Raw genomic sequence first — 26,577 nt, forward strand, 5'->3', positions numbered from 1 at the left:
ATATCTGAAGTTATTCTTATAGGTCAACCATTCTATAGTTATAAGAGCTAATGCTACATAACACAGAAAGTAAATTATCTATATTTGTTCAAATCTTTATGATTAAAGGGTAATCCATGATAATCATTTTCTCATTGATTATTTGGTAATACCCCCGACAAAGGAACTATTGCTAACTTGTTGATATGAAGAGTCTGAAGCAGAGGGGCAGGTATGGATCAGGAAACCCATGCCATGTGGATATGATCCTCTTCTTTTTAACTTGGGAGTAGCCTGGAAGACTTGGGCTGCCACATGCCAGCCATGTGGCTTTGTAAAACAGTGACCGCCTGGCTCCAGGTTACACAGTCTGGAGAATAAAAGCGGCACTGGTCACCACACAGACTCTTTTGAAATAGATAACATGACATGTTTTATTGAATGAACAATTAAATTACATTTTATTTGTTTTGTGTCATGCTGTGGCATCCATGGAGAGGCCAGAAGGCACCTTGGAGGCGTCGGCTGTCTCCTTCTACCATGCAGGTTCCAGGGATTGAACTGTGGCCGTTAGGATTAATAGCAGGTGCCTGTACCCACTGAACCATCCTGCTAAGCCTAGAATTGCTGCCCTCTCCCTGAAGCAGGCTCCTGCTCTGTGTCCCAGCTCTGTGTCCTGGGAGGATAGGTGTGCACCATCACACCAGCTTCAGATTTTTAAAGATTACACAAAAGAATCTTTCTATGATAAATATTTTTCCCACCCTTTATTATCTCTGGTAGCTGGCATTGCCCTTGTTGTCCCTTGGATAGCCAAGGATGATCTTGAGCTCCTGATCCTTCTGCGCTAACTTCCGGGCATGCATGCCCATGTTAGTTTATGTACTGAGGACGGGACTCAGGCTTAGTACCGAGCTAAGTTACATCTCTAGCCCTCCACTCTGCTTCATCCATATTTCATAAATTATAACATTTAAAATCTTTCATTTTGAAGTGATTTTAGACTTCTCTTTGCTCATTACCTGTCTTGGCCACTGTTAACGGTTTTGTGATTAGAGACTAGGACAGAAACTTACTTGGGACATACATCAACATTGATGAAGGACAGTTACCATATTCTAGGTGTTCTGTAAACATCCCCTTTCTCATCCTGTACCTAGTCTAGGCCTTAAGTTTGTTTTCAGTTGCTTGGTCTTCTAGCTCTCCTCTGTGAGACCGTTTGCACTGCCTTCGTGGTCACTGGTTTAATATGATATTCTACAACTTGGGCTTGTCTGGTGTGTCCCTTGTGACTTGTGACTTCGTTTTGGTAGGGATGTCACGGAACTGATATTGTCCTCAGTGCATCCTATTAGGAGGTGACCTGGTGGCTCTGTGACTCACTCCTGGGTTTGTCAACTCTAAACCCTTGGTTGATGTGGTGACTGTCAGGTGTCTTCATTGTAAATTGCTATTTTCTCATTATAATTAATAAGTGCTTTGTGGAGAGATAATTTAAGATTATGCTAATAGGCTGTTTCTCTTCATTATCGTACCTTTGCTGTGTCTGTCTGCCTGATTCATGTTGGCTACAGTGGGCATGGGAGGTCGGCCCTGTGGGGCTTTGCTCTGCCACTGTTTTTCATTGACTCATGCAGATTCTCTAGTAAGAATAAACTCAGTTTGTATCAAGGGGGGGGGGCTTATGCCTAATTTTTTTTTTTTTTGGTTCTTTTTTTCGGAGCTGGGGACCGAACCCAGGGCCTTGCGCTTGGGCTTATGCCTAGTTATTTTCCTCCCCAGTGGTTCTACGTGTTGTGGGTATCAGGAACTCTGGTCAGCTCCTGTGTCTTTTGGACAAGCTTATTCCAGAATGACCCCTTTGTCATAGTACGTATCCCTTACCCTGATGCGGTGCAAACAACAACCAGGGTCTCAATAAAAAACATTTCTTTTCACACTTGATCTAATGTGTGGAGGAAAATAACTTCTGGATGGAGCCACTGTGTCAGCAGGAGAGCTGAGGAAAAGCAGCGAGTCTAGCACAGGGCTCCTTCCTCTTAGAACCCCCTTACGTGCTCCCCAGGTCGGCAAGCTGGTCCCCACAGGAGTGGAGCACATGCCGTGTGGCCGATATTAAAGCTTCCAGGTGATTCCAGTGGACAGCGAGGGTCTAAACACCTGAGGTTGTCCATGCAGCATCCCTTGGCCCTACCTCCTTGCTTACCGTGGCTCTGGGAACCTTTGCTGACTTTCGTTCAGGGAAGGTTGTTCCCAAGCTCCTTACTTCACAAAACCCTACCTGCATTCCTTCCTGATGATAAAGGGGAGACCCAAGCACATAGAAGTAGGAGTGGTCTGAGGGAGGCTAATGCATGATTATAGGTGACCCCAGGATGTCTTAATGTTGTTCCCTAAAGGTGGAAACCCCAGTTTAGGTAAAGCTAAAGATGTTCTCATCAAATTCTATTTTTGTGTGTATGTGCATGTATGTGTATATAGGTCTGCATGTGTATGTGTGGAAGTCAGAGGACAGCTTGTGGGAGTCTGTTTTCTCTTACACCCGTATGTTGCCCAGGGCCTGAACTTAGGGTCAGGGCAAGTGCCTTTACCTATGAAGTCATCTGTCGAATGCCAAAGATGTCAGCCCTTGCTTTTTCTGCAAGGTGTGGATGGTCCGCAGTACCTGCCATTTCTCAGTCTTCTGTGGATAGACATTCAGATGCAGCTGCAGTGGGGGGATGGTAGGCAGGGCACCGGGGCCTGAGCAGAGCTGAGGCAGCACGTGCTGTCTTGTACCTTTGAAAATAATGCTTGTAGGTTTTCCAGCTTACGGCAGCCATGCCCAGACCTACCGTGATCCTTTGCGAGCTTCACGCTTGCACTTGTGTGTACACACAGACACACAGACACACACACACACACACACACACACACACACTTTTTAAAAGCCATCTATCCAACATGGTCTCACTCACGTTTGTAAAGGGGAGGGGACAGGGCATAGTTTCTTCTCCCAAGCTTTCTTAAGTCTGTGGATTAAATATCATATTTTCTTTGTCTATTGCCTTTAACCAGTGATGCCGCCTTTAATGATGACCATTCGCTACAAAAAGAAAAATATCATCTGGCTTGCACATTTCCCCCCCAGATGGTTTCATTTTCTTTCTTTAGCGGGTGTAGTTTATACTGCTGGCATGAGACCTGGGTTACTTTAATGTGTAAATGTGCGACAAAAATAGTTTCATCTTTTCTTTTTCTCATCTTAATCTTTCAATTCCGAGGATGTGGACTTTCTGCCAAAATTGTATCACCTTGACAACAGATTAAGAATTCAGTTTTTCTTGTTCCTTGATTTAGAATTTGTGATTACTCGGTGGTTAGGGGAAATGCATTTAAACCTGGGTTCGGAATGTGGCCCTGGTGGCAGAGTATGCATCCTGCATCACCCCCCCCCCCCCCCCCCCCCGCCAGGGCCCCAGCTCAGAAGAGGCCCCAGCTCTGTCCCTGCTTCTGTGCAACAGCGGCTTCTTGCTGGGCTTTGTGTCCCTTCAGATTTAAGTAGATGGTTAAAGGACACACAAATTGGCTTGTACACTAATGCTTTGCGCTAGAAATGTGTCCCGTGTAATGCTGGTTTTATGAAAATTCATTCATTTTGGCTACAGACCTTGATATTTTATCAATATATTTCATTATAATTTTACGTAGAATATTTTTCAGTTATATGCAGTTTTGTGGTTAATATGTTTATAAGAATTGTTACAACTTACATTAGTGTATTCCATAGAAGTCCTCACTTGTTGTTTTAAGGGTATAAATGGCTTGCAGAGATGATTGACAAGTTCTAGTTTAAAGAGTACAAAATACACCCATAGCTATTGCTCTGGATAACTTGTGACTCAGTTGAAGGTGGGAATAGGACTATGACAACATTTACTCTAGCTTGGGACTTGTCACTAGGCTGCCGTTGCAGAGAGAGAGCAGAGTGTGGGGAAAGCTGAGAACATGCTCCTGCAGCAGAGAGGAGTCTCACTGAGGTGGGTTTCGGGCAGCTGCTCCAAAGGCACTGCGTGGCTGACTGCACCAGTGGCTGAAGGGCCGGGTGCATCTTAGTGGTGGGTTTTATTCAGTGATGTTGAGTAGCCGTGGATCAGTCAACAAAGACACCTGTTCTGTCTGGTTTGTAAAGCCCTTCCCCTGCTTTTGAAGCTTTTAAAGTTAGGATAAGAAGGCACATGCCTCGTTCAGGCATTTCCTGTTGTTCGTCCTTTTCCCTCTCCTGTTTGCCTAACCTCCTTTGCAGAGCCTGGTCCACAGCTGCAACGCCTCAACCTTGTCCTCGTGAGGCTCCTCAGCAGCAGCTCTCTGCCACTGGCCGCCTGTTAATTACTGGCCTCTCTCCTCCGCCCATTCTTTCCTCTCCCTTCTACTCCCTTACCTCAGAGGCTTCTCCTCTGCTCCCACAGCTACCTTGTAAGAGTGTCATGACCTGCACTGCACACCCTCACATAGACTGAAGTCTGGGTCTAGCTCTTTTTTTTTTTTTTTTTTTTTAGATTTATTTATTTATTATATATAAGTACACTGTAGCTCTGTTCAGACACACCAGAAGAGGGCATCAGATCCCATTACAGATGGTTGTGAGCCACCATGTGGTTGCTGGGAATTGAACTCAGGACCTCTGGAAGAGCAGTCAATCTGACTTTAACCACTGAGCCATCTCTCCAGCCCCTAGCTTGTTTTTTTTTTTAATATAACAATTTCCTGTTCTATTAGTTTGGCTGCAAACTAATTTCATTTTTCCTTTACAGATGAATAAGATCCTGTGCGTGCATGCGTGCGTGTTTGTGTGTGTGTGTGTGTGTGTGTGTGCGTGTGTGTACGTGCGTGTGCGTGTGTGCATGCACCGCATGTTCTTTATCTACTCATCTGTGGTGGGCACCTAGGCTGTTTCCATCTCGGGAGTAAGCATGGATGTGTTAGGATCCCTGTGGTCGGACTTTCTGTCCTTGGGGTATATGCCCACGGGTGTCTAACTCGGTAGGCCATAACCGTATCATTAGCTCTTGTGTAGTTGTCTGCAGTGTGAGCCCGCGTGTGGACTACAGTCACTCACCTGTTTATATTCCCACACTTGCCAGCATTGGTTACTGTTCTGGGCGTCCTCTAGCTGTTACTTCAGACTTTCCTAGTCACTTCCTTGAGGTGCTGGCAGGTTATGCCATTACTGGTGCGCGCATGTCTTTATAGCACATGTCTGCTTTGGGAGTGACTTTCCCCTGCTCTCAGCTGGGGCCCAAGGCTTTTCTGGGGTTGTTTGCAGTTTCGGGAAATAGCACAGTAGGGTGTCAGTTAACCGGGAACTCTCCTGTAGGCTCACACCCTGGTTTAGAATGGCCATAAGGATTTGGATGTTGTGTGCGTTGTGGTTATCCTGGGATGGTTTTGAGTCATTTCTGAGGAAAGCAGCTCTTCCTACAAAAGTCTAAGAATGTAGAGACGCGTGCCAGGCAGCCCCAGCCTGGCAGCGGAGTTCCTGCCAGCAGGCCCTCTGGCCTTGCCACCCGTGATTGTTCTCTCTGCTGGTGACGTCATAGGTGTGGGGGTAATGCTGGGACACTAGCGCAGGATCTGGGTGCGAGCTCCGCACTGGTCTGTGATAGTTCATGCTCACATCCCCCCTCTTGCTTACCTGCTCCTTCTTTCCACAGGTAGTGGGGTAGGTCAGTTGGTGGTTGAGAGAGAAGCTCTGAGGGTAAGCAGCTTTTCATCCCCAGAGCTTGAAAAACTCGCCCAACAGGAAGGCGGGTTGGGAACATGGCTTCAGCTTTGGGATCCAATAGTAAGTGTAAGACTCTGCAGTGCTGCAGGTGGAACCCAGGGTCTTGAGTTATTTTGGGATTATCAGCCAAACTCTAGGAAGCCCCAGCTTGCCCTATGCTATACTGTGATTCTAAGCCAAGTGAAGGATTCAGAAAGGGTCTGTGCGCCAAGGTATAGCTCAGCGGTGGAGCAGTTGCCTGGCCTGCGCAGAGCTCTGGGTTCAATCACTAGAGCGTCCCTTCCCCATCCCCAAGAGAGTGCAGTTCTTAGTTACCTTTACCCAAGAGTAAAGAGAGCGAGACCAGGAAATTGAAAGGAAATTAAATGAAAAGCCCTGTTTCTGTTTCTAAAACCTACTGGTTACTCTGAGGCATAGAAAAGCAAAATTAAATAAATTGCTCAAGAAAGTTATTTGAAAGCGTGACACAGAGAGGCAGTGGATCCCACTCTGCTTCTTGTTTGTAGCCAGAAGAGCTGTGTGTCAGACAGAGGACTTAGCGTTGGGCTGAACTGTGTCTGGTCAGATGCCTGCTGGAGCCATGAGAGAGCCGTCTCCTGCAAACTCGTGTGAGTTTCTTGCAAACCAGGTTGAGCAAAGGTAGATCTACAGTTCTTGATGTCCATTTGTATGTCCTAAAGAGAAGGACACAGCTTTCTTAGCAGATTAGGACTCCCTTCCCATGACTCAGGTGGAGGTTTTGTTTTTTTTTTTTTTTTTTAAAGATTTATTTATTTATTATATATAAGTACACTGTAGCTGTCTTCAGACACACCAGAAGAGGGCATCGGATCTCTTTACAGATGGTTGTGAGCCACCATGTGGTTGCTGGGAATTGAACTCATGACCTCTGGAAGAGCAGTCGGGTGCTCTTAACCGCTGAGCCATCTCTCCAGCCCCAGGTGGAGGTTTTTATCCAAGTTCATTGCATGGATTATTGAGTACGAAAGCCCCAGATCCAAGGTGTGCAGTCCAGTCACAACACAGAGCAGGAAGACAGACATGGGAGTCCTAGTTGTCAAGTCAGGACGCGTGTTTTAAACGCCTTAGGTGCTGGATGCCCAGAGCTGGAGTAGTTGGGGGTGAGGGGAGGGTCCCCAGTAGGGTCCCCAAAAGAACTGGTCCCCTGTGGGTGGAACCGAGTATAGCAGCCTCTTCGCATCCATTGGAATTGGTTCTGGGACAGATGCTCCAGGCCCCTAGGAAGTGTGATGCTGTCGCCGGGTGCTTGGCACGCCTCGCCCGTGAGTTTCAAATGGCCTCAGGATGTCTGAGAAGCGCCCACACACTGAAATATCATACGAATGGGTGCTTTGCTAATAGCTGCTATACTACTGCTTAGGAATGGTGACAAGAAAACGTGTCTGCACTTGTCCAGTAGGGGCAGCCATTGTTTTCGTTGTTGCTGTTTTGTTTTGGTTTTTACAAATCTTCAATCCTGTGCTTGATTGGATCAGAGCAGTAGAACCTCCTGATGGGGAGCCACAGCTAAAGAGCCCCTCATAAAATGCCTTGGCAGATCCCAGAATGCTCTCTGGCCACCCGGCAGCTGCCAGAACAATTCTATAGGTCCTGGCGCTTCTGCATGTGTGAGGCTTTGCTTAGGCCAGGTGTGTGGACCTTGCCTTCTGTTGCATCAGTGACATAGGACTGCTGCCACATACCCTTGTCTCTGTCACCATTGCTGCTGTAGTTCCTTCCCCAGGAACGTGCTCTGAGCTCATTCATCATGGCCACCAGCAGGTTCTCCATTTTACTGTGTGACCTGCTGTGGCCTGGGGGGCCTGTGCTCCCTTGATAGATCACAGTGTCCTGAAGAGCCCCTGTGGGTTAGCATGGGCACTCTGTAGATGTGGAAGGGAGCAGTCCAGATGTATGGCTAGCTCTCAGTTCCCCGTGCGAAGCTGGTGAAGCTGACTTAGACTCTCAGTTTGGCCAAAGTCTGTTACTGTGACTATCATCTGATCTGCACGTTGAACTTCATCTTCCCGCTGGGCAGACCGAGACTTTGACCAGCAGAGCTGGCTGAAAGAGCCCGAATGTTACTGTGTGGGCTCACCCGCCCGGCAGAACCAGACGACCCTTAGGAGGGCCCAGCTTTAGGGACCAAGTAGCATCTTTGCACACGAGGTACAAAACCACCCATGGCACTCCGAAGAGTGCGCCCTTTGCGGCATGAGAACAGTCACTGGGATGTTTCGACACAGTGAGTAAGATGTTTACAGACATCCAGACTCGCCTGCTGCGTCGCCCACAGGGCTGATGGAGGAGCAGACTTTCCTGTTTATTTCTAGCACTCTCTGGAGGTGGAGGATGTCTGGATTCTGGTGCCCAGACAGGCATCCTGCCGTGGGTCAACGTACCAGGCTGTACTTTCTGGTGTAAGGACAATTCTTATTAAAAACACCACCCACAGGCAGGCACTGAGTCCATCTCCCAGGCACAGACGGCCATTTGTTTTTGGTCTTGTCTCCAGTTTCCTGGTGGCTTCCCAGAGCTTGGGTTTTGTTGTCTGGATTCTGTGTCCCGTGCTGGGCTTGTTATATAGCAAGGCTTTGACTCTGCCAGACGCATCTACACCATTTCCCCTGCTACCCAAACCTCACTCCCTGCCCGGGCCCCAGGCACCTTCCCGGTCCCTGAGATCCTGAATGGCAGCAGGCCCGACAGAGTGTAGGTCAAGGGGAGTCCACTCCTGAGGGGTGTGTGAGTAAGGAGACCCTGACATAGCAGAGAAGGGACTTGTTTAGGGTTTGTAAGACGGGAAGCCCTTCTGTATCAGCCACTGTTCAGTAGGGGAAGATAACAGGGAGCCTAGATATGTATTGATGCCTGAGACTTCCTGGAATTAAGTCCTCCTCTCAGCGCAACTGTCTGGTACTGCCCTGAGCTCGGATGCTGTGGGCCTGCCTGCTCCAGCGCTTTCTGCTCTGCGCTTGGCCTTTAGTTAGTGTGCATTGTCAACATTCTGCATTGCAATTTTACAGTTGTACAGTGACACCAACAGACTGTGTGTGTGTGTGTGTGTATGTGTTTATGTGTGTTTGTGTGTTTGTGTGTGTATGTATGCCTGTATGTGTTTTTGTGTTTGTGAGTGTGTGTGTCTGTGTGTATATGTGTTTGTGTATGTGTGTGTTTGTGAGTGTGTGTTTGTGTGTATATGTGTATGTGAGTGTGTGTATGTGTGTTTGTGAGTGTGTGTGTGGTGTGTGTGTGTAGTGTAGTTCTAGGTTCTTTGCAGCCCCTTTCAAAGCTGCCACTTCTATAATCTAGATCTTTTTCAAAGATATACTTAGCTGGGAGCCAGTTTAGAATGTATTACATGAAACCGTAAAAAGCATCCCCTTGTGTTGTAAGTCACAACCTGGGTTACTTAAACTCTCGTTTCTGCTGGCCCCTTACATGTAGTACCTCGATGCACTAGCCCCCTGTGGGTTTGCTTCTGCAGGATATTCTCTGTTGCTGATTGACAGTGGTCTAAGGCAAGAAAACTCCTTTCATGTTCTTACCATCTGTGGAGACCCACCCCAGCACTCATACCTCAGTGCTGCACTCAGGTGACTGCAGAGCTGAGCGGTCACAGCGGGCAAAAGCCTATGTGCACAGCCAAGAAGACCCGACTGGCCTGCAGTCACAGTTCACACTGTCCAGAGGTTTCTCCAGAACCGCTCAGTTTCAGCATGCAGAAACCTGGGTAATGTGATTAATTTTAACACTCTGTGTATATTTCTCAAAGCTTCTCTGTGTGGGCAGATCATGCTGCATGCACGAAACATACTATCTTGGTCTGTTCTTGGAAATGATGGAATTGGAACAGAAAGATGACATCAGTTCCCAAGGTGTTAAGGTCTCCCCATAAGGGTTTAAGGTATATGGCCACCCTCTAAATGTTCGTTGTTTGTGGAAAGAGTCCTCTGCCCAGTGAGCAAGGGTGCCTGGGGTCAGTGGGCTTACTTTCTACCTTTTGCTAACTGTAACTGGAGTTAACAGGTAGCAGGACCCAACAAGAAAAAGATGTTAAGACCCACACAATATTAGTTTTCACATATCCAGATGTCACCCTTAGCAACACTTGTGACGCTTGCTCTCATAGGTGCCCCCAATCAATTTCAAGTGGACTTAAAAATGAACTATTAAGGTACCAGTTATGTAAATCTCAGTGCCTATCTTATAGAAAACCTTTTTGTTTTATAGAAAACATAATCTTTAGGAAATACGAGATTTTAGACTTGAATAAAGTACTAGCTGGGTTTTCAGTATGTACAATAAGCTTGAGTGTCCCTTATCCAAAATGTTGAAGACCAGAGCATGTTTCACACTTAGGATTTTTATTTTGTTCTGTTTTTAATTTTGGAGTATTTACACTGACTTTGTTGGTTGATTTTCATATTGGGGATGCTCAGTCTTTTTCTTTCCCTTTATAGAACATATGCAGGCCACTCGCATGTCATGGGAGTGTGTGACTTGGAAGCATTTTCCTTACGTGTGTACCTGTACCACTTCTGTTTAGTAAACATTTACCACACTGCAGAGTACCTGCTATGAATGGAACAAGTCAGGAAAACAAACCTGTCTGTAGAAGGCAGACATCTTGGAGGAATCACAGACAGAATGAAAGGAAATGATCACTGAGGGCTACTTTGAATATCAGATTCCAGCTAGGAGTTTGCTTGTAGAGTCCCTGTGAGCACAGTGGATGGCACTGGTCTGATGTTAATGGGGACAGGCCTAACAATTAAAACCCCTGATGATTCTTAGAGATCGATTCAACTTGTGTCTCAGTGCAAGGAAGCAGATGTGAAGGGTGCACACAGGTCGTGGGCAGGGTTAGGAAACTCCAGGGTGGGTGTCCCAGAGCATCTCTGAAGGATGTGTGTGAGGAACTTGAATGTAAATCAAGCAGCTTTGAGAGCATGTGGGTGTGGCTTAGACTGACCAGGCTGTGGAAGTCAGTAAGGAATGCTTGGGCACAGTGTGCCTGACAGTGTGTGTGGGGAGAGTAGGACCGGGAGGGGAAAGACCTAAGGCTTTGCTCTTGAAAGCTGCTGAGCGTGGCTCATAGGATTCAGAGAGAGGAGAGCCCAGTTGTGCATACCCAGTGGTCTGCCCCTTAGCTGTGCAGTAGCTAGAGGAGAGGAGAGACCTGGAAGACCCTATAGCTGAGAGGTGATTGCTATTAATCTAGAAAGGTTTAGAATGGGCCTCTGGGAACCTGTAAAGGAAGAGGGTGTCACTGCCTCCAGTAGCCGAGATGAAGCTTGGATTTTGTCCCTCTGTTCCAAGGGTGATGGTGTCCATGTCTCCAGCCCCACGGCAGAGTGTTGAAGGACCTTACAATCTTACCTACTCTCTTTTGCATCTTCCACTTTTCCTAGGCATTTGTAAAATCATAAAGCAGGCTATGGTATCTCTTACCATAAGGGCAGAACAAAAATCCTAACTTCTTGGCTATTTTACCCTCCTATCTCTGCCTTGATCAGAGCTTAGACCCTGCTTTGTAGGCTGGCCTTGAACTCACAGATCTACCTGCCTCTACTGCCCAAGTATGCTATCAATGCCCAGCTTCACAGCAAATAAATTCAACGAATCCAGGTTACGCTGATGATATCCTTTTGCAGAACTCTCTCGGGGACAGCTGGTAGAGTTAGCACTCAGCAAGTCCCATCTCCCAGTAAAGCAAGCCTCCGTGTCCACATCACTGTGTGTGGGAAGGATGGTGTATGGGTGCTGGCTCCCGCAGATGTTCCTGGAGAGCAGTGGAGGCGAACTGGTCACTGCCTCAGTCGTGGTTCCTGGTGTGACACCCGTTACTAGAAGGGTCCCTTGTTGCAAGAGTGCCAGGTGTTGAGGTATGTTGAAGAGAGCAGCAGGGACCACTGCCTGGTAGCCGCCTGGGGCCTGGGTTGTTATGGCCTTTCTGAGGCTTGTCTTGTCCTTGCTCCTGATTGGTGTAGGCTGCCTGCCTGCTCCCAGGGCCTTGTTGGTTACCCCCACCCCACCCCATACTGTATTCTGCTCTCAGGACGTTGGGCAGGAGTGTTTCCATCTTGTAATCACTCTTTCTTCCCCTTATTTTGTTCGTTTGCTACATTATCCCTTCACAGTTACTCTTCTCAGTCAGTCTCTCTTCTTAAGGTCTGTCCTACCTCAGCCTGAACCTTCCATTTCCTCAGTGTACCAGATCCTCAAGTATAACTTGAGTTCTTCCTGTCCCCAACTTTACTTCTTCCAGACCTTCCCTAGTTGGTAACTGGGAATTCTCTTCTGCTGGGTGCCCATGCCAACAAATGTGGAAGGGTGCGGAACTCATCCCCTCCCCTTTGTCATCTGTATTCAGCCCATTCCCCAAGGCCCCCAACAGCTCTTCACCTTTGAGAGCTCTGCCAGATCCAGCCATCTTCCCATCCTCCTTCTCTCCCAAGCCTGGGTCCCATGTCTCTTCCTTAGAGTCGTTTTCTCCCTCCCCTCACTCCCTGGAAAACTGCATGAAGGACTTGATTGGGCAGTTCACAAATGGTTAGCCTTCCTGAGACTTACTGATGGCTGAATATCTATATTCAGAAAATGAATATCTATATTCAGAAAAGAAGTGTTATATAATATAGCTTTAGACGACCACTGTTCGATGGACGAGGCTAGAAGCAATCATTATTCTGTTTTGAAGTCAGCATTTGTCCTTAGTGTTTACATTTAGTAGGGCGCGTTTGTGCCATGGTGTGAACGGACAATAAATAGGTGGAGGTTGGTTCTCTCCCTTTCAAACTCAGGTCATCAGGCCTGGCAGCAGGAACATTTACCTACTGGCCTTGTTGCTTTTCTCTTTTTCCTTTTATTTTAATTAATTAATTGATTAATTTTTGAGACAGAGTCTCATTTGCAGCCCCAGCTGTCCTGGAACACACTGTGTTTACACCAGGCTGCCCTTGAACTCGCAGAGCTCTGCCTGCTTCTGCCTCCCAAGTGCTGGGATTAAAGGTGTGCACTAGCACCCCTGGCCATTTTATATATAATAAAATCGAAAGAACTAAGTGCAGGCCAGAGAATCTGGAAATGCTGTCTTGGGGGTGGGTGCTTCAGTTGGGAATTGAAGGATGGATGGTGTGAGCTTCAGCTCCCTGGAGGGTCTGGCCCTCTGTCCGAGTCTTCCAGCACCCCTGCTTGTCAGCTCACCCAGTGTCTGGAGGGCTCTGTATCGGTGTCTGCCATGCTCATAGCTCTCCTGACTTCAGAACACCAAGCAGTGTTTGCTCTGTGCCCAACACCTCGTTTGGGTTGTCGCCCTGTGATTACTTGGTAGGGCCTACTGATACGTTTCTACACGTAGATTGTTGGAATAGTTAATGTGCACTGAGCATTTCTGGAAAACAAGGCTCTCATGATGTGTAACTGGCAGCTTCAGTTCCCAGAGAGCTTTTCGAGGATAAAAACACCAAAGCACTCCTTTAAGAAAACCCAAAACATTAGGGGTTAGATACACCTGCAAGTAAATACCATATTTATTGATTGAATAGTTTTGCATTCGACCTCATGTTTCAATAGCTGTATTCATCATCTTTTGCAAACTGGCAATCTTGATGTCCATCAGCAGGAAGTGGGTCATTGAACTAAGGTCTGCTTATGTAAGTGGACATTTATACAATAGGGCATTGCTATGTGAGTGGGACATTTCTCTGAAGTGAAAAGGAGGATTAGCCATGCATTGTGCTGGGTGCCTGTTACGCTGTGGGGTGGCCCATTTGCACGACAGGTACACAAAGCAAAATGAAAGGTATAGAGAAGAGGGCATGGCCATTGGACAGGGCTGAACACAAAGGGCCCTGGGAATACAGAGAGCAACGTACCCTTTCTGTGTCTTGATTGGCAGGGCCTAACTCAACTGTATCCATGTTTTCTAAATATTTATTTTAATTTATGTGTGTCTGTGCCCACTGAGGTCAGAGGGGGATATCAGATCCTGGGAACTGAACTTGTAGGCAGCTGTGAGCTGTCTGACTTGGATACTGGAAACTGAGTTACAGTCCACAGCGAGAGCAGCAGGTATTTCCAACCACTGAGCCACTGCTCCAGCCCACACCCTTCTCTTTCTGAAACAGGCTTGCATTTCCACGTCAGTCTTGAACGCTCTCTCTTGTCTCCCAGATGCTGGGATTAGAAGTGAGCTGTGGTGCTCAGCACTATATGAATATATAAAATGCCCCCATGTAAAACCATACCTCGGTGAACCTAGCTTACATTTTTTGAGGCAATAGATCACAGGTTTGCTTTGCATGTGCACTGTATCCTCATGGCTCACAAAATCTAAACATGAATTAGTACAGAGGGGTCTTGTTCCCACCCCAGCACCCCTAGGTCTTTTACATGTCTTAAGATTCTTTTTAAAAACCCTTAGCCTTCCTGTCCCCGTGGGACGCTTTCCCTGTCTTGTTACCTGTGGTCAGCTGTAGTAGGAACGCACTAGGTGGAAAATTCCAGATGTGAACAGCTCATAAGCAGCATGATGCACTGTCCCACCCGGGAGCTGAATCATCCCTCTGTCTAGTGTGCCCTCTGTGCCTGCCGCCCACCATGAGTCACTCGGGGCCACTAGCTGCCTTGGTGATCACTGCAGTGCTGCTGTTTAACTGATCCTCATTCGCTGGTCACGTGGGGAGGGTGCTGCCAGTTCAGATGAGCCAAAGAAAGGTGACCCACAGTGCTCTGCAGTGCAAATGGAGGGAGAGCATCGTGAGCTCAGGAGCACATGTGACTGTTGTCTTAGTAGTTCAGTTCTTACTGCCTGTATAGAAAAGTGCAGTACACACACAGGGTTCATTCCGAGCATTCAGGCGTCCTTCAGGAGACGTCAAACATTCCCAGTAATGAAGTGTAGGGAGCTGAGGCTGTGCAGGGAAGGCCCACCATGTACCCTGACCAGATCCTAAATAGAAGGTTCAGAGTTTAGAGATCACCTTATGAGGGGCTGCTGCTGCGGCATGCTTCCGTGTTCTGATGGAGTTGAAGGTATGCATCAGTGTAGCTTGGGAACAACGGGCATGTTTTAATGAGTTGGCATGCTGCTATCAATGGGGCTTCTTGAACACTGGTAGGGCATGGTCTTGCCTCTTTCTCATTAAATTGTAAACCCTCATCTTCATTTAATCTTGATGCCCTGTGCTAATGGGGGTACATGTTACAAGAGTAGCCCTCAGGAAATAGTGGAGTGGCTGCCTCCAGAGGCCAGACTGTTGCACCAGGCCCAGTTTGAGTGGCACTGAGAGTGGTGCACGTGGAGTGATCACTCTTCAACTGAGCTGTGTCCCCACCCTGCCTGTCATCTTGAAATGCAGTTTTCTGTCTTCCTAACCTCACAGGTTGCTCTGTGAAAACAGACTCAGAGCAAGGCTGCTTCTCACCTGCTGTCCCCTGAGGTCATCTCCACTGGCACTTCCTTAACGACCCGCCTTTGATGTTAATATAAAGCATAAACCCGGCACCATAGAGAGTCCAGTCTCAGACCCGTTCAGTCTCCCCATCTCTGTGCCCTCTTGTGGTGCTGTCACGTCACATTCTCTGAATCTGCTCTTTGACAGAGCTGTCTTTCTTTTAGGAAACAGTCTTATGTCTTAACTTCAAGTCGATCTGATATATACTAGATTAATAGGAGAATTAGGTCTTTGGCTTTTTAAATACTGATGTTGAAACAACTATCTGTTGATGAGTTTGTGCTTAAAGCTTTATTCTGAAGTGGGTATTTGTTCCCTCTTGTTTGACTACATAAGTGGAGTAGGGATTACTAATGGTTTACTCTGTGTAATCTGAAATTGCCTATAATCCTAGAACCCTGGAAGTGAAGCAAAAGAATCATGTATTTGAGACCAGTCTAGACTACATAGCTTGTCTTAAAAGAAAATAAAAATTTTGAGGAAAAAAAACCTTAGGAGATGTCAATTACTTTTCTGTTGCTGTGACAAAATCAACTTATAAAACGTTTAATTGGGCTCATGGTTTCAGGATCCATGATGGCAGGAACAGCTGAGAGTTCACATCTGGATCCATAAAATGGGGGCAGAGTGAATCATGCTGGGAATGTAACCTGAAACCTCAAGCCCCACCCCCAGTGATGGCCGGGACTTCTAGTCCTTACCAAACAGCTCCACCAATTAGGGACCAAGTGGCCTTTGGAGGCCATTGTCATTCAGACCATAACATCTCTCAGTCCCCATTAAATAGTGACACGTTTAGTGCTAACTTGGAGATTGAGAATCCTCTACCTTTGTCTGTTAGATACAGAGAATCTAAGTATTTAGGGCATGGAAATTCCATCCTCCTAAAACAGCTGCTGTCTAGGCGACCCACTATTGCACTGTGTTGCAATTTGAGATTCTATTTAAATGTGTGAGTGTTTTGCCTGAATGTATGTCTGTATCATGTGCATGCAGTACCATAGAGGCTGGAAGAGGGTGGCAGCTTACCTGGAACTGCAGCTCTAGACAGTTGTGTGTGCTCTGTGGGTGCTGAGAATTGAAACCTTGGTCCTTTAACTGCTCTGTGGGTCTTAGTTGCTGAGCCATCTTTCCAGCCCTATAATTACTTTTTTTCCCCCTAAGAACTGTATAGTTTTGTTAGTTTTTACAATGTTTTAGGGCTGCCATAGCTCAGTGGTAGAACGGTTTCTTAGCATGCCCATATTTCAGCATTGATAACCAGTGCTACAGAATGTCAGTCTAAATACATCAGGTGACCTAGGCACAGTAGTGCCCATGTTTAATCCTAGCCCCTGGTAATCAGAGGCAGTTGGAGCTCTGTGACTTTGAGCCTGATCTACAGAGTGAGTTCCAGGACAGCCAGAGATACACAGTGAGACCCTGACTTGAAAAACCCATCAGTCAATCAGGTGACTTTTGCCTCCACGGTCTTAAGGGGCCCTCTCTTCTCTCTTGCACAGCAAATGAAGAAGCACCCCTGCCGCCAGTGTGACAAGTCTTTCAGCTCCTCCCACAGCCTGTGCCGCCACAATCGCATCAAGCACAAAGGCATCAGGAAGGTTTACGCCTGCTCGTAAGTCACAGTCTGCTGTGGACCACAGAGAAGGATGTGGCTCAAGCTTCTCCAGTTTTGCCATTTATTTTCGATTCCTCCTCTGCTATGGTGTCTCACCTGTATCCTGCTTCTGCATGTTTGTTCCCCTTATCTCTCTCTCTCTTTCTCACACACACACACACACACACACACACGCACGCATGCACGCACGCACGCGCACACACACCATGTTCTGTCACTTAGTGGAACATGTTTGTATTAGGGTGTGGCAGGCTCTCTAGGCACACAGTGGATCAGATGCCCCTCACTTAGTGACTAGACCGTGTGGCTGTATAGATTTGGGGTTGATCTATGTGGTGGAAGGCTAAGAAGGGGACCCATTTATACAATTAGCTCTAGCCAGACTGTAGCCAACTGGCTGCAGCCTGGCCCCTAAGTTAGAAGCTTTCACTGTTGGCTGGGATCAGATGTGAGGATCTGAAGGGGCCCAATGTAAACTCACCTACCTACAGTCAGTCATAAATTGCCCTCGCATGAGATGACCAGGCTGTGGTTTATTGTGTATCATTCACTCAACCATGCATGTGAAGTTACTTGATTGGACAAAGTACTGCTCATAAGAAGACCAGGGACTGGAGAGATGGCTCAGCAGTCAGGAGCACTTGTTCCTGCCAAGACTTGAGCTGGATTCCTAGCACCTAGGAATGTAGAAATGCTACATGGTAATTTACAACCTTTGTAACTTCAGTTCCAAGGAATCCAGTACGTTTGTCTGACCTCCACAGGCAGCAGGTATGCATTTGGTACACATAGGTACATGCCCACGAAACACACGAAACACTGACACATAAAAGATAGAGGGAGGGGGAGGGAGGGAGGGAAAGCGAGCGAGTGCACGCATAGAGCCAGGCCCCGTGGGCCTTGTGAGGCTATGCTTGAGGTATGAGGTTTGCTGTGCCTTGGGCAGTTAGAGAAAGTTTTCTAGGTAGGAAATGAAAGTGTGACTCATGTGTGAGGTGACAGCATCCCATAAAGTCTGTGTTGACACAGGAAGAGCATCAGGCACACGATGTTCAGTGTTCTGAGCTAAGACGATGGACAAGCAATGCCTGGCATGGGCCTTTCATGACAGCTGCTGCTTTTTCTGACTTTTTTTGGTTGTTTTTGTTGTTGTTTTTGTTGTTGTTGTTGTTGTTGTTGTTGTTGTTCTCCTCCTCCTCTTCCTCCTCCTCTTCCTCCTCCTCTTCCTCCTCCTCTTCTTCCTCCTCCTTCTTCATTTTGCTGAAAGGCTATTAATAAAAAGTAGATTTTTGGCTGATTGACTAATAGCCAGAAGCCTATGAGGGGGTCAGTATGATGCCTCGGTGAGCCAGGCTGTTCGCTTTGTAAGCCTGACAGTGCAAGTTTCATCCCCAGAGCCCACTGAAGGGTGAAAGGGAAGAGCTGATTCCACGGTGTTGTCTCTGGCCCTACACATGCACCATGGTGTGCACAACATGGCTTGTGCATGCATGCTCTTACACACACACACACACAGTCAAAGGAAACGAGAACAAATCTTTTATGCTTGAGAACATTTCTTGCCACCATCCCATAGAGGGTCTCTAGTAGGAAGTCACCAGGATTTGGGGACTATCATTAACAAATCCCCAGATGCCTTTCCAAGGTAACAAATGTGGTTCTAAAGATGGGGATACTGACACCCTTCACCATGCAATGTTTGGGATATTGGGGGAGAGGTGCATTTAGAGACAGGATCTCACTCTTTAGTCCAGGTTTGTCTCAAACTATAATCCTTCTGTCCCGTGTCCCTGCTTTTAGAACAGGCATGTACCAGCCTGTGGGCTCAGTGCTGTCCCTTTTGTCTGACATAGAGTATCTATAGTAAGTATGGCCACTGACCTGTTTAAGCTTGACTCTGGACTGTTTAGGAAAATAGTAAATTAAAACCTTTCCAGGAAGCCATCTCTATGGTGTACAGAAAATTAAGTAGCTCACCTCTCGTGGCCATCTGCATCTTAATCTCGTGAATGAATAAACAAACATATCCAGGTACAAACACAAGTTGCCTTTGTTCTTTGAGGAATCTAGGCTAACATTGTCGTGACACATAGAGGGGACGGAGGTTCAGGGGGCCATCGGCAGCCCAAAGCCTGAGGTATCTCTCATGTAAATTCTAAGGGCCGTGCCACTGTGAAGAAAACAGGAAATCCAGTGTGCTCCAGTTTTGTTTCATTTTAGTTTTTTAAGATTGAGGCCATCTAGAATTACAAATTAAATAATGCTCTAGCCAAACCTATACAAGCAAATATTCTGCCTGGACAAAAGTCTGCTGTCCTGTGAAGTCACAGAACCAACAGAGGGCCGGAGAGATGGCGCAGCCACTAAGAGCTCTGCTCCTCCTCACGGCCACTGTGACTCCAGCTCCGAGCTGTGTACCCACACGTGGCACACACAGATGCACAGAGATCTGCTCTTTTAATCGATGCCTTTTACAGAAGCCTAGGGGTAGGGCCTTTTCACAGTGGGGAGTGGGAGTCACAGCCCTGCTCATTGTATTCTGAGGGCCCAGCGTCAACTCGGCCTTCCTGAGCCTCGTTCCCCTCTCTTGTCTTGTGCTCACAGGCACTGCCCAGACTCCCGTCGGACCTTCACCAAGCGGCTGATGCTGGAGAAGCACATACAGCTGATGCACGGGATCAAAGACCCTGACGTAAAGGAGCTGAGTGACGAGGTTACCAACGAGGAGGAAGTGGAGATAAAGGAGGACGCCAAGGTCAGACACCTCATCTCTGCTCCCCGTCACCTGTGCTGATGAGCGCTCCCTGTTCACTCGCAGTAGCAGTTTGTGCAGTCATAGCTTACGTCAGAGCTTGTCAAGTGCTACAGTAATCCCTGGCAGCCCTTCCCAGCTCCCCACAACTCCTGGAAAATAACCTAGCTCATAAAAGTATCATTTGGCTTAGGGAAATTGTCCGCTAAAGGAGTGTATTGAACAAATGCTCCTCTGGCTGTGTCAGGAGGGGCACAGTGGCAGGTGATTCTGGATTGGGAGACGATCAGAGTCCGCCCTATGCCGTATTCTCTCTGGGTAGTGGGTAGTGAGCTGACGGTCTGTGCAGGAGCCCACGCATACAGCATTGAGTGTCCTGCTTGCTGTTAGAGTTAGAGAAAGCACCAAACGACAGTTTTTCCTGGCTTTGGTGCCAGGATCAATCTAGAAGAGGCTAACGATTTCTCAAGGTGCACATATTGGCAGTCACCCAGTGTGCCTTTCATCGGGACAGAGTCAGGTGGGCGTGGCATTAGGACAGGCCTTCCACACAGGAAGTTGAGTGTGCGGAGGTAGCTGCAAGTGTAGACCATAAGAGTGGTGCCTTAGTACAGAGGACGCAGAAGCGGAGGCATTTGGGATTTAGAAAGCTAGGGAAAAGGAAAAAGGTAGCTCCAGAGGGGACATGTGACAAGGAGGACTAGAAGGGCAGTTGCTGGGATAGGAGCAGGTGCTGTGTCCCATGTCCTCCCCCATGAGGTGCTCTACTCTGTCTCCCTTGGCCTAAGGGTGCTGTATTTCCTGTCTCTGTCCATCACACCGTCCGAAGCACATAGGCCCCGCCCTCACCTGGGCTTTTGCACTCAGCTTCTGGTGTCTGAACGAGGCCCATTCATCACCCGTCACCCTCTGTGACCCCTCCTCGTGTTTTCCCACATGAGCCCTTTCCCCACGCCCATGCTTTATCTTCTGAAGTGTGGAAGGCCTGTGGTGCTGCTCCCCTGCAGCCTGAGGTCATGAAGGCACTGCTGTGCACAGTGACTCCTGAAAACACGGAAATGCTTCCTATTGTGGGGTGATGACAGTGTGAATTCACGTCGTTAAGGCCTCCAATCCTGCTCCATCCAGTATCTGCTTTCTTGTCAGACATAGAACCCACCATCTTCAGTTGTTGTATCTTTTTTTTTTTTTTTTTTTTATCTTGGTTCCCCCCAACAAAGGTTCCCAGTCCTAAGCGGAAGTTGGAGGAGCCAGTTTTAGAGTTCAGGCCTCCCCGAGGAGCCATCACTCAGCCACTGAAGAAACTGAAAATCAATGTCTTTAAGGTCCACAAGTGCGCCGTGTGTGGCTTCACCACTGAGAACCTGCTGCAGTTCCACGAACACATCCCCCAGCACAAGTCGGACGGCTCCTCCTACCAGTGCCGGGAGTGCGGCCTGTGCTACACGTCCCACGTCTCCCTGTCCAGGCACCTCTTCATCGTGCACAAGCTGAAGGAGCCTCAGCCTGTGTCCAAGCAGAACGGGGCTGGGGAAGACAGCCAGCAGGAGAACAAGCCCAGCCCGGAGGATGAGGCCGCCGAGGGGGCAGTGTCAGACAGGAAGTGCAAAGTGTGCGCCAAAACTTTCGAAACGGAAGCTGCCTTAAACACACACATGAGGACACACGGCATGGCCTTCATCAAGTCCAAAAGAATGAGTTCAGCTGAAAAATAGCCACAGAACTTCCATAAGAACAATCCCTGTCCACATAGGAATTGAACGTTTTTGTTACCAAAAGTTTGCAGTATAACAGAGTTACCAGTTCTGTCTAGGCTGTGGCAATAGACTCTTTGTCCTGCCCTCTCACCTCAGATGTATCCCTTCCCATAAGTGTTAAGGCAGTATTTGAGTTTTAAAGAGTTTGTATATATTTAAATAACATTTTATACTCTTTGTTACATGTTTGTATCAGTATTTGGTGGAAAATGTTTTGAGGGTTTTTTTTGTGTGTGTATGTTAGGATTCTCTTTTTTTGTACTGTTTCTTTAAAACAGAGTTCTTAGGGGAAGTTCCTGAATTCAAACCAACCATTTTGTATGTTGAGAATTTGAATGAGTTCAGTAATTACAGGCTATCATGCCTTTTTTAGTGTTTTTAATTTTTAGAACTCGCCACATAAATTATAGGTGATTGTGGGTCACACAACACTAGCAACTTTTAAGTGTCTTAGCACCACACTCAGCGTGCCTGCTCCTAGCAACCGAGGGCTCCAAGGACAGCATCACCCAGTTAAGGGCGTGGCCTGAGCCATCCCAGACAGTGTGGGAAGCAGCCTTACAGGTCCCTCCTTTGCCATAGTAGGTAAAAGAGGCCAGGAATCCAGTAGGGAGTGCGGTCGTCCTTAATCCCAACTGGAAGAATGAGGAAGAAGGGATCCATAAAGGGGAGACAGTGGAGCTGGGTGAATTCGCAAGGTGACTTACAGGGCACAAGGAGACAGGCTAGGGAAAGGCCAGCCTGTGGTCAAAGTTGAAAGTCATAGTTAGACCTGTCGCTCTCTCTGTCAGGTTTTGTCATGGAACTCACCAACCTTTCTAGAGACACACACTACAAGAGTACCAAGTATTTCTCTGGCTCTTGATAGGAACAGAAAGGCACGGTTGACTTAACCCTTTGCTGTCTACACAGTTGGTATTTCCTGTTCCGGGTGCTACTGCCAAATGTTCGGGTACTTAGTGTCGGGATGCACAGCCTCACCACCGACCTAGCACTGCAGCAGCCTGTACTCTGCAACTGGCCTGAGGAGCCACCAGGCTTCTAGAGTCGTTTCAGCACCCTCTCAAGGCCGCCTGACTGGAGCACCGCTGAGGTGCTCTTCGTCACATCCCTGCCTAGTTCTCTGAGAAAACTATATATTTTGGTTATTGTTTTGTGTTTTTCGTTGCATTTTGTATCTTGTATTTATCTCCCGATATGTTTTGTACTTTTGTTTTCCTAAACGAGGAAATTCATTTGTGTACATAAATACTTGCATGCTAAACTGTAGTCCACGTTCAGTTCCCTGAAAGGTCTTGCTGCTGTTGGTGCGCACCCTACACCATCGTGACTGTATTCAGCCCATTTCACATGTAAATAAAACGAGGAACATCTGGCCCTTGAGCTTCTTCAAGAGAGTCATTGGTGGGTCTCTGACATCATACAGTTCGGGGAGTGACTCTTTTGGGGACAGGCTGCAGAATACTGCAGAATTCTTTCCACTCTGAAGAATGGCTTCTCGTTCTCATCGGCGACCAGCTCACTACCCTGCCGCTTTCTGTCGACTGTGTCGACACAATCCAAGGGTGCGAGATGTTCCTCAGCTTGAAATGTAATTGCTGTTACGTGTTACATCCGCACCGCTCCCGCCCCCACTCGTGGTCATGGCACTTTCACACGTTCCTGCATTTGAACCTTGCAATAAGCCTGCGTGGCGGCCACGCGGGTCTGTACAGCTTACAGCTGAGGAAGCTGCGCTCAGGTTCAGCTCTTCGCCCGACCCCTCATAGCTGGTAAGTGGCTTTGCATATTAGAACCCAAATATTTCGCTCTCAGTCTAGTATTCTCGCTCTTTGTGGCTATGTACATATTGACAGATACTCATTTATTCAACAAATAAAGTTATGTGCAAAAACACCATAGTCAAACTTTTGTCTGGGGAACTATTGCCTGTTAGAAATTTCATTTTTACTTACATGGTTGTGTGTGTCTGTGTAAGGGTAGCACACATTTGAGTGTGGGGGCTGCTGCGGAGGCCAGGGCTGTCAGATCTGCAGTTACCCAGCAACCAAACACAGGTTCCCTGCAGGAGCAAAATGAGCTCTGAAGCGCAGAAAGCCATCTCTCCGGGTCTTCACTACAGCTTCTGTAACATAACCTGGAAGTATTTCTACTTTTAAATAACCGAGATCTCTTGATGACTTGGAATTAAGACCTATTAAATGGGGGCTGGAGAGATGGCTCAGTGGTTAAGAGCACTATTTTTCCAGAGGTCCTGAATTCAACCAGTAACCACGTGGTGGCTTACAACCATCCCAGAGGTTTCAAACAGAAATCGGAGCCCTGGTCACAAACTTGGCATTCGAGTGCTGTACCCTGCCGGAAAGCCCGGCCAGCCACTGCCTTCCAGAATTGATGAACTCAAGGATAGACCTTGAGGAAATTTCCCAGCTTACAGCAGTGATTAGGACCTGGAGCTTGTGGCAGCCAGTGAAGAGGTCAAGAAGGATAAAGGGAGAGGGCCCAATGTTGGTTTTGTAGACACTCCAGATAGAGGACCAGAGTCGTGGGAAAGCCAGAGGGGAGCATTCTTGACCACAAGTCAAGCGTACATGTGAGTTAGCACAGCCCTGACCCAGAATCCGTGTGCTGGCACTCGGTCCCCCGTCCAGCACTCACTGGTTACTGATGCTAAGTGTGGCCATTTGAGAGAGAGATTGATCGAGTAAATGTCATGTTTTTTGTTTTGGTTTGGTTTTTTTCCTTATTTCCAGTGTTCACTGTGAGCTGACTGAGGGAGGGATAGCTCCCTAACACTTCACCCCGTTCTCCCACTGGCCCAGGATTTGAAAGGGGGAATGTTGGCCCAGAAGTAACAGTAGGGAAAAGCAGTGTCTTCCCTAACTCAGTGACCAAACCCAGTCATGTGGTCCCTGGGGAGTCAGGAAGAAGCTGTCTTTCCATGCCAGTCGTGACAGGAATCAATGCCAGACCTCTGTGCTAGCGCAGCACAAGGCCTGGATGCAGATGTGGCTCCAGCAGGGCAGAGGCTTCTGTTGTGATCCAGTTTTCAGAATTAGGGAGAAGAGACTTTTATGCAATGAAACAGAAAAAGCTGCATTAGAAAGGTCAAATTTAGATTTCAAGCTGGAGTTTAGATTCAATATTAAGAGAAGAGCGTGAATTTTGGATACACATTGAAGACAGGTCTGTGTCTGTAGTTGGGCAACTTTGTGTTACCAGGAATAGTAACAGCAATGCCCAAGGGAGAAGAGCAGCCCAGGACACTGACAAGAAAGGGAAAGCACAGACTTAGGCCACATGGCCACGTTCTCAGCAGATTCCTCCCTCCCACAGTGTGGTCTGAAGACGACTGTATGCCTCCTTTGGCAGCCGCAGTTCACCAGCATCTCTGGGCTTGCGTGATCCCATCTCCAGGACCTACAGTGAGGTTCCCACTTGACAATGTGGGCAGTTAGTACGAACATAAAATGTATTAATGGACTCGTGCTGTGAGCACTTAAAAAAATGCCTACATGGGAGGGGAAATAAACTGTGCTGAAGAATTCACTTTGCCTTGTGGGTCTCTTCACCCACGAAGGTGGTCTGACAGAACACAGTGTGCCAGGTCCTGTTGGTAGCTCTGAACCTCAGAACTTCTGCTAAAACCTTGGCTCTTCTTCAAGCACAGCCCTCCCCCCCTTAAATGGTTCCTTTGACCTTCTCCTTGGTGCTTCCCCCACTATGAGCTTCACATCAGTACCAAGTCAAATATAAGCCTACGGGTGTGGTTACATAACCTGTAGACACTCAAAGCCACCACAAGAGAAAACCACTAGACCACAAAGGAAGACAGCAAGCAGAAGATACTGACGTAGAATCCTCAAGCCAGAAGACAGACGAGTCCCGGTAACCTCCGCTTCTTAACGACCACTGCTGCTCTATGTGCAAACCGACTATGTTCCTCAATGAAGCAGCGAGCCGAGTGGCTTTTTAATAAAAGCTCAACTGTATGCTACCTGCGTACGGAGAAGCACCATCAATGGGTACACAGAGGTTGGACGTGGTAAGCCAGGCATGCAGGAGAGATGCAGGAGAGAGTTGAGGATACTTAGTCAAAACAATCCGAGTGGAGGGGCTGGGGATTTAGCTCAGTGGTAGAGCGCTTACCTAGGAAGCACAAGGCCCTGGGTTCGGTCCCCAGCTCCGAAAAAAAGAACCAAAAAAAAAAAAAAAACAATCCGAGTGGAAAACTAAAGGGACAAAAGACATTCTATAAGGAAAAAGTCAACTCATCGACAGATGGTGCCAACTGTAAATGTAAATGCACCCAGCACTGAGCCTCCGTGTATATTAAGATCGTAATAGATTTGGAGGGAAAGATACTGTAGGACAAAACTAGCAGAGGCTTTAATGCCCACAGTCAACAAGGGCCATTTCTAGTCCAACCTATTGGGGAAACATTGGACTTGAATCAAACGGACCTAAAAAAGACGTCGACAGTGCATTCCAGCATCACCAGATTATACATCCTTTTCAAGTATGCAGGAGACATTCTCCAGGACAGATGCTATATTAGCTACGGAACAAGTCTGGACCAGTTTGGAAGGACTGAGAATAGCAAGTGTCTCTCCTGGCTACCAGTCATGAAGACAGTCATAGAGGTCTTGGAATATCCACTTAGAAATTAAAAAGGAAACTAGGAAGTTGGATACACGAGAAGGAAACAACCAAAACCTATGGGCTATGGTAAGGGCAGTGGTGAGAGGGAACTGTAAAGCAATACACAAGTTTCCACTCTGCCGAAGAACTCCAGGGCTAGCAGTTGTAATTCTGTAGTTACCATTACCCCCAAAACACTCATGCTAAATACATGGGTCTTGGTCCATGTGGCTTGGACATGAGGCTAAATTTGAAATGTGGTTAATGTTAGTTTGCCCCGAGTGTTCTCTTTTCCTGTCTTATTTTAACCCTCTCCGAAGGCCCAATGGGTCCTGGCGATCATGTTAGTATGCACTCGTCATACTAAACATCGTACTAATAACCTCAAAACATGGAAGGCCAGGCTAGGAAGATAGCCATGGTCTTTAAAGCTGATGTGCGCTACTACGATGATTTCAAAGTCAGCCTGGGCTACACAGAGTGAGACCCTATCTTAAACAAGAACCCAAACCCCTCCATCTATCAGGTGATGAAGCTTGTATAACCGGCTCTCTCTCTCTTTTTTTTTTTTTTTCCTGAGCATCCGCTAACTGATGTTCTCTCTC

At 47.4% G+C, this 26,577-nt stretch overlaps 1 protein-coding gene across 17 annotated transcripts in view; it reads left to right on the forward strand.

The window, feature by feature from the left end:
* The window catches only part of Zfp532 (zinc finger protein 532), a 123,570-nt gene extending 100,345 nt beyond the window's left edge, over positions 1 to 23,225 (forward strand). For 14 of the 17 annotated variants that reach the window (XM_039096798.2, XM_063277318.1, XM_063277319.1 and 11 more), the window contains 3 exons: positions 16,707 to 16,819; positions 19,427 to 19,577; positions 20,795 to 23,225. In XM_039096798.2, coding sequence (XP_038952726.1) covers positions 16,707 to 16,819; positions 19,427 to 19,577; positions 20,795 to 21,289 — 759 coding nt within the window. In that variant the 3' untranslated portion in view covers positions 21,290 to 23,225. Of the gene's footprint in view, positions 1 to 16,706; positions 16,820 to 19,426; positions 19,578 to 20,794 lie in introns of those variants that run through there. The other 3 variants (XM_063277316.1, NM_001107382.1, XR_010059568.1) reach the window with 3 other exon arrangements.
* Positions 23,226 to 26,577: the final 3,352 nt, after the last annotated feature.

This window comes from Rattus norvegicus, chromosome 18, assembly GCF_036323735.1.
Source record: "Rattus norvegicus strain BN/NHsdMcwi chromosome 18, GRCr8, whole genome shotgun sequence".
In the NCBI taxonomy this organism is placed as follows: domain Eukaryota; kingdom Metazoa; phylum Chordata; class Mammalia; order Rodentia; family Muridae; genus Rattus; species Rattus norvegicus.